Source organism: Ananas comosus, linkage group 12 (assembly GCF_001540865.1).
Source record: "Ananas comosus cultivar F153 linkage group 12, ASM154086v1, whole genome shotgun sequence".
Taxonomy (NCBI): Eukaryota; Viridiplantae; Streptophyta; class Magnoliopsida; order Poales; family Bromeliaceae; genus Ananas; species Ananas comosus.
In genome coordinates this window covers 4867027-4875577 of record NC_033632.1, presented here as the reverse complement: position 1 = coordinate 4875577, position 8551 = coordinate 4867027, and the positions used below count along the sequence as shown (strand labels likewise).

At 36.5% G+C, this 8551-nt stretch overlaps 1 protein-coding gene across 1 annotated transcript; it reads left to right on the top strand.

Annotated features, from left to right (window-relative positions):
• On the top strand, positions 3397 to 5524 carry LOC109717931 (polyol transporter 5-like). Its single transcript, XM_020243893.1, has 4 exons — positions 3397 to 3605; positions 3705 to 4297; positions 4503 to 5399; positions 5485 to 5524. Exons 1-3 carry the CDS (start codon positions 3431 to 3433, stop codon positions 5337 to 5339), a joined length of 1605 nt encoding a protein of 534 aa, XP_020099482.1. The 5' UTR covers positions 3397 to 3430; the 3' UTR covers positions 5340 to 5399; positions 5485 to 5524.

The window sequence follows — 8551 nt, the reverse complement described above, 5'->3', positions numbered from 1 at the left end:
GTATTTATTTTATCTCCATACGTTGATTCCTTGAGTATTTTTTAATATTGAAATTCAAATATATTTATAAATCCTAGAAGTATAATTTTTAATCTTCAAAAGAAGATAAAAGTTACACTTGAAGACAAATCATTGGGAGCTTCCCACTTAAAGTTTCTTTTCGAAAATGTGTTCCTATGTGTAGAAGATGCATGATGAATTTGTAAACACTCTTCTACAAATCGGTATGTATAGTTGAAAAGAGAAACATAAGCAGAACCTAAGGGTGGCAATCTAGCTCACTGTGCGGATGCCAGGTCGTATTTGGCTCGAAATGAGCTCGAGATCGAATCACTCGTCTAATAAACAAGCCGAACACGAGTTGAATTTTTCAGCTCGTTTAATAAACAAGCTGAACACAAGCTGGAATTAGCTCAATAACAGCTCGAACACATATAACTTATATTTATTTCAACAATTACATCAAAATCTAATAAGTAAAATCAAAAAAACTATTTCCTTTCTATATTCTTTCTAATTCTTTTAATCTATTGTTCGTGAACTAGCTCGTGTTCGGCTTGTTTCTGAACCTTTCAGCTCAATACTTTAACGAGTCTGTTCGTGCTCGGCTCGTTGATACCCTTAGTTAGCAGAACTAAACAGACACTTTTTGAGACTCAGAGATCTGAACCTGACTTTTGAGGTAGGATTTGGATTCGGTAATCGGGTTGTTACCTAGGATCCGTTATTAATTAACACTCTTTGCTTATTTGGTGTCATCGTATGATCATTTCCTCTTCTTCGTCAAAGCACGTGCTGGGCCACCAAGCAGAGAATCGCTTTTGGAAGTAGAAAAAAACCAGCTAATTAATCATTGACTAGTTTGTCGGAGAGAGTTATTTACGCGTATACTACGCATTGAATACAAATTACAAATGGACGAATTAACTTTTATTCTATTTTTTGTTTTTATTTATGTTTCATTATGAAAGAAAGTAATTTTTTTGCTTTACGTTTTACCAAATAGGAATGAATTTGAAATAAGTTTTTTTAAAAAATATTTTTGATTCCCAATTACCGTTTGATTCGAAACGAATCAGAACAGGAGTTCCACCAACCCGAATCTATTTGCATCCATAAATTCGTTAATGCTCTCTGCTTTTTTTTCTCATGATCGTTCCATAGGGATAAAAATAGTTGAATATATCGAGATATTTGATGGAACCATATCCGCATCTGTGTTTCTTTTAGATGCGAATTCAAATGCGGTGTGTTAAATATAAAAATATTTAAAATACCCTTCTCTAACGGCCACTCTCAAGTCTCACTCCCTATATATTATTTCCAATTCTTCAAGCCGCAGTTGAGTAGAAAAATTAAATCTACTCATTGAGTAGAGTTAAATTTTGGAGATAAGAGAAAGGTGTCGCATTCACCCCTGTTTGATTAGAAATTGTCTACTGTACTATATTTATACTATATCATTAATAATTAGTTAATTATAGTTTTTTATAAAAAAAATATTATAAAAAGATTTTTTAATAATTATAATGGGATGGATGAATCAAAAAAATAATCTGATTAGTTAGTGGCGTTACATCAGCAATATTATCGGTGCATTCTAAACTTTTTCGTTTGATTTATAAATTTTTCGCTAAAAATGTAATGCTTCGCAAAATATTCTCATAATTAAATTTCTATCATATAAAATATTTTTATTTAATATAATTTTAAAATAAATAAAAATATATTAATTTTGTATTTAGTTCAACACAGAAATTACCTAGTAGGTTAAAAAGGGTCATGAGAAATGATTCGGTACTTTATTTTATAAAGAATAAAAAAGATCTTAATCCTTGATCAATAAAGAATAAAAGTGTCATTTTAATATATAGTAGGTTAAAAAATTATTTCATGTCGAGAATATTTTTGATAATCTAAATTATTACCAATTTTAAAAAAATTTGATGAAATCCCGAATTTAGGTGTAAATTTTGCACTAATTAAATCATTAATTTAAATTTTCTTTACTTTTAGAATTAAGCTAATTTGTCATTTTCTCCTTTTTTTCAACAAAGGAAAAATGGGTTCTTTTATATATATATATATATATTATATATATATATAATATAATATAATATATATATATATATATATATATATAATTTAAATAGGGTATTTAATTTAGGACATTAAAATTAAATTTTCACGGAAAAAAAATAGAGGGGTGGGTTTAGAATTCTCACTTTTTGTGATTAATCATAAATTCCTACTTCATCAGATCTTATGGTGATTTAAATATGAAAATTTTAAATTCCTATCCCTTGTTCCTGAAAATTTCAAGAATACCACAAACTAAACAGACCTTTACAATTTCTTAGCCTATCTTAAAAACTATAATGTTTTTAAAGAATTAAAACTGTAGTTATTCTAAATTTTTTGTTTGGTACCACGAAATTTAGATTGATTCAAAAAGATTTGAAGGTTTTCTTGTTACAGAAATGGTCATTCAATTTTCTTCTTTAAATTAGTTATACTTTTTTTTAACAATAAAATGAAGGATGGAATGAGAATATCAATCGCGTTGAAATAATTTCTTATTATCTAACGAAAATAAAAATAGAATAAAATTCAATTAAAATATGGTTTATTTTCAATAAAATTGTATTTGTTAAATACATCAACAAAATATTTTTTTATTTGAATAAAAATAAATTTCATGTATTCAGTACCAAGTACTAATAAAAGAATTAAAAAAATAATATAGAAATAAGTTTCCTTCTGGACCAAGCCTCCAAGTTTAGAATTATTTTCATTTATTTATATATTTTTTTGAGGTCCGGACCAACGTTAGAACTCCATGGACCTGGTCCAAAGTTTCCCCTTTGTAGGTCGCATGCATGCCCAAATCCTTTTTATTTTGAAGTCGGAGGCATAACTTCATACTTCTATGATTTATGTTAAATAAAAAATATATAAATATTATTTACTGGCTGTTTAAATATTTAGAGTACAACGGTTATTTCACATGTAATTAAAGCAGGGGCCTCTCAGTTATTTACAAGTCAAGTTTTATCTTAATTATTTTTTATTTATTTTCAGTTAAAAATAACAATAAAGATAAATATTATAAAAATAACTTGTTAGGTGACTTATTCTTTTCTCATGACGTGATCCATATTAATTTTGGAGCTAAAGTTAATGTAATTTGCGAGAAAATGTACTCTAAATTTAGTATGTATTATTATTGTGCCGTATGACTCTAAAAATAAAGATGAGATAGATAGAAGATTACTAGTGATCTTGGTCTAGTAGACCGATACTACTACTTGCTAATCATGTGGACTCTGTTTTACTAATATTATACACAATCAAATTTGACTAGTTACATATAGCCATCTCCATTCACTCCCTCCCCTCACACTATCGCTCTCCTCTCCTCCCAAAAACAATGGAGGAGCAGAACCCAACAACACAACTCAGCACCACCACCACCAACACCACCTCCACTCCTCCGAAAAGTACTGCTCCATCCATGGCCAGCTTGGATATTAAGCCCAGGCGAAACAAGTACGCCCTCGCCTGCGCCATGCTCGCCTCCATGACCACCATCCTCATCGGCTACGGTAACTAATTCTAACACCATTATTAATTACCCTCCTTTCTTCTTTTTTTTTAGTAAAGAGAAATATATGCATGATGCGATTGTTTGCTTTGGTTTATAGACGTCGCGGTGATGAGCGGGGCGCAGCTCTTCATCAAGGAGGACCTGAGGGTGACGGACACGCAGATCGAGATACTGGCGGGGGTCATCAACCTGTACTCGCTGCTGGGGTCGCTGGCGGCGGGCCGCACCTCGGACTGGATCGGGCGGCGCTACACCATGGTGCTGGCGGCCGCCATCTTCTTCGCGGGGGCGCTGACGATGGGCCTCGCCCCGGACTACGCCGTGCTGATGGTCGGCCGCTTCGTGGCGGGGGTCGGCGTCGGGTACGCGCTGATGATCGCGCCCGTGTATACGGCCGAGCTCTCCCCCGCGGCGTCGCGCGGCGCGCTCACGTCCTTCCCGGAGGTGTTCATCAACTCCGGCGTCCTCCTCGGGTACGTGGCCAACTTCGCCTTCGCGAAGCTGCCCCTCCGCCTCGGCTGGCGCGCCATGTTCCTCGCCGGCGCCGTCCCGCCCGTCTTCCTCGGCGCCGGAGTGCTCGCCATGCCGGAGTCCCCCCGCTGGCTCGTCATGCAGGGCCGCCTCGACGATGCGCGCCGCGTGCTCGCCAAGACCACCGGCGGCCCCGACGAGGCCGAGCTCCGTTTACAGGTGCTTCCATATGAAACAACCGTTCATCTCTAATAATTAAATTTAAAAAATATTTTTTTTTTAATCAGGAGGCGTTTGATTTCTGAAAAAGGAATGAAATTTTATTTTTTGAAAAAAAACATTATTTTCTAAAATATCTTCTGAAGTAAAAAAAAAAAAAGAAAAAAGCCCGCTAACTTTATATAATATTGTGCTACACCGACAGGAGATAAAAGAGAGCCTGGGCGAGCACGCGAAGCGCAGGCGCGGGGAGGGGGTGTGGCGGGAGCTGCTGGTGCGGCCGACGCCGTCGGTGCGGCGGATCCTGCTGGCGGCCCTCGGGCTGCAGTTCTTCCAGCAGGCGTCGGGCATCGACTCGGTGGTGCTGTACAGCCCGCGCGTGTTCCAGAAGGCCGGCATCCGCTCCGACTCCAACTCCCTCGGTGCCACCGTCGCCGTCGGCTTCACCAAGACAGCCTTCATCCTCGTCGCCACCTTCTTCCTCGACCGCGTCGGCCGCCGCCCGCTCCTCCTCGCCAGCGCCGGCGGCATGGTCGCCTCCCTCCTCGCCCTCGCCTCCGCCCTCCGCATTATTGACGATCGCGCCCACGACCACAGCGACGGTCACGGGGGTGCTGCTGCTGCGGTGGCGATTGCGGCGGTGCTCAGCTTCGTGGGGTCGTTCTCGATCGGGCTGGGGCCGATCGCGTGGGTGTACAGCTCGGAGATATTCCCGCTGCGGCTGCGGGCGCAGGGAGCCAGCATGGGGACGGGCATGAACCGGGTCATGAGCGGGGTGATAACCATGACCTTCATCTCGCTCTACAACGCCATCACCATCTCCGGGAGCTTCTTCCTCTACGCGGGGGTCGCGGCGATGGGTTGGGTGTTCTTTTACGTCTTCTTGCCGGAGACGCGGGGAAGGAGCTTGGAGGACATGGAGGTGCTGTTTGGGAGGAAGAGAGTGGAGGAGGAGAAGGAGAAGGGGAAGGAGGGAGGAGAGGAGGGTGTGGTGGAGAACAAGGGAGATGCTGAGGGTGAAAGCCAAGAGAACAACTGTTAAAGAAAAACATTTGGGATATAGCTAGTAATTTGTGGTGTGTGATGTCGTTGTTGTCTTTTGTTTTTTTTGGATGTATAGGGCATATTTATTATAATATAGCCTATGCTTTAAAAAATGTTCATTAGAATGAGGTTGATATTTCATTTTTTTTTTTGTTTTTTTAAATCGGGCTATTGATTATCCTAGTGTTGAACCGAGCCGATAATTTTAACACTAATGTTTTAATATAAATTTTAATATATAATAATTATAAAAAATAAGAAAAAAAATGAAATATCAACATATATATAATTATGAACTAATTATTTTAATATGTATATATATATATAAGTAATTTAGATTGATAATAAAATATGTAATTATATAATATGCAAATATAAATTTAGCTTGAATAATTTATTTTTTAAATAATTCTAAAAGAAAATAATTTTAACTTTTGTTTTTGAAAAATTATACGGACGGATTGTGTAGAAAATATTATAGAGAAAAGAGGTTTAGACGATGCCTATGAGTCGAGCTGTGCGAAAGCACTGTCCTACAAGCGAGATTGCCCCTCCACGTGTGAGACTCCAGCAATCGTTTATAGCGATATAACAACCACCTTACGCTCCGTCGACACGTTTTTAGGATGGTACAATACGAATCCAAATAGCTTTGAGAGATCTAACAAAAAGTACAAAAGAAATATAAAACTCAGTATAAAGAGAGGTGAAGTATAGTGCATATGGGAGAGAGGAAGAAGAAGGAATTGGAAAAATTTTTCAAAGTTTCAACTCATGAGTACATGTTTTTCTATGTACACGCTGGAATCAGGATGAGGATTTTGTCTCTTTTCGAGTAAGAAAATGAGAAAATTTTTCTTCTCGCTAATTTTTCTTCTCTCTCTCACGCTAACCATCCATCAAAATTAATGAATAATTATGAACATAGGAGTACAAGACCTGCTATACTCCTAATAGTCTAGTAACCCTACTCCTAAAAAATATTTAATTTTTTTTCAAATATAAAATTGATATTATTTCCACTTATACTGAAGTTGTATCTATCTCAAAAATAATAATAAAAAACTTATTCTCGCTTCAAACGATACCTAGGAATTTGTTTAAATGGGACTAAAACTCTGTAAGGAGTCCGCACAGGCAAAAACTTTCTATTTAAGTGGCATTTCATACAAAATTTGTATTGCGCCAGGCATATTTACCCATGTGAAATTTAGTGTTCTAATTGTTAGCAAACAAAGACTTATGGGCTATTTGGTTGTATATACTTACAACTGTACTACAGTTGTTAGTACATTCAAATTCAATTCGGTGTTTGACTTGATATGTTTGAATTTAACTGCTGTAGCTAGAACTGTTTGAGGTAGGTACTGTAGCGGTTAAAACTACATTCAAATTGACTACAGTTTTAACTGCAACAGTTAAAAAAATAATTTTAAACAAAATATAATCTTACCTCCTTAATCACTTTTTAAGCAAAAAAATATTTTATTTTCTACATAGAATGTAATCTCATCCCCGAATACATAAAATAATAAAATTATTTTATGAATGCTTTTTTTAACTACATGCAACCAAATAAATTATTTACAGTCTGCATTAAATCCAACTAGATATACATATATAGTTTCAACTATTGCGTCTTCAACCGTACTGCATTTTTAATTATTGAAAGGAACTCACCGACCGTTCCTAGAGCAAGTGGCAAAGGGTTTGATGGTTGGTATCCGAGACCCAAGTTTGATTCCTAATTGATTCACATTTTCAGCTAAGTTTATTTTTAAATGAAATAAACGAAGTGGTTAGCGTGCTGTCTATTTCTAAAAAAAAAGTTATTGTAAGAAACTCAATGAATTTTCGTCGGGACGGATGCGAGTAACTCTGGTGTGGAACTGTCTTAAATTTGTTTAGATCACCAACGCACAAATTCGGAGAGCGATCTGGGTTTACTTGAAAGAAACTGTGATCCGTAGAGTCCAGAAATCTGGAATGAGACGCAACCATGACTTTGAAATCAAGATGGCGTACGTGGCTTCCAGCATCCGCACGCTGAAGAAGCACACATTTAGATAGGCCAGCTCTCAGCCAGACAATTAAAGGCCATGCAGTCTTTCTGAGTCAACAAGATGGTTTGGCTGGTAGCAATTTCATGAACAAAAGAAATAACAGACGGAGACCACAAAATACTAAAAGAGTTTAAGCGATTATGTTTACTGTCGATTTATTTTCAAATGACAGAATTTGTAAACTGACGATTGGTACCGTTGAATGTGATCTCGATCATCTAAGTTATGTAAAAACTAAATTTTATACGTTTTCAATGTTATTTTTTTGTGCATCAAATGAACATAAAATTAAACGCCTGAAAATAAATATCTCTTAAAAAGTGATGATACGATTTTTGTATTCAATATTTATATAAGTGCTGTCGGTTTAATAATTTCTAATATTTTGAAAAATTCTTCGTATTTTCTGTTTAAGATTATTCAAATCGTTGCCAAACAACTTTTAAGTTGTAAGAGAGGTTGTTGAAGTGGACGAATTATCCTAAACTCCCAACTAGTAGGGTCTGTTACAGTACCATGAGTTTTGTCATATATATATAAATTTTTTTAGCACGCTTTCAACTGAAATGGTAGATAAGTTTGTATTAAATTTATACCAAATTCACACTACAAGCGTGAAATATACAATCTAAATTGCTCTAAATCAGTAAAAATAAACGATCTCGTAGGGCCAGTTTGATTCACTATGCTGTGGAGAGAAGATGTGCGTGACTTATATAGGTCCAACCTCACACGGATTAAAGTGTTCTACAAAAGGACTCTTTAAGTTGAATGAAAATAAAGTAACTACCATTTTTAGCCTAGTTGGCTGGTACTTCGTATTGCCTATTAAGAGATAGATCGGGAGGTTCGATCCCTCACATGCGCGTTTAAAATTATGAAATCTAAGAAAGAAGAGAGGTTCGCGGGTATAAGTGTATGACTACTAAACAAAAAAAATATATTTAAAATCATTACTGCATAACTAATTCCGACATTCAATTATGATCTCAAAAAAATTATAGTATTTTAAAGATAGTAATCTCATCCTTGGGACCTCATAGACAAAGTCTAAGTTCCAACCTTAGAGCCAATGTGAATGCAATTGGAAAGGAAAATTACCTATCAAATGGTCCAATAGCTGGGACCAGAGAGGGGAACTACAAAG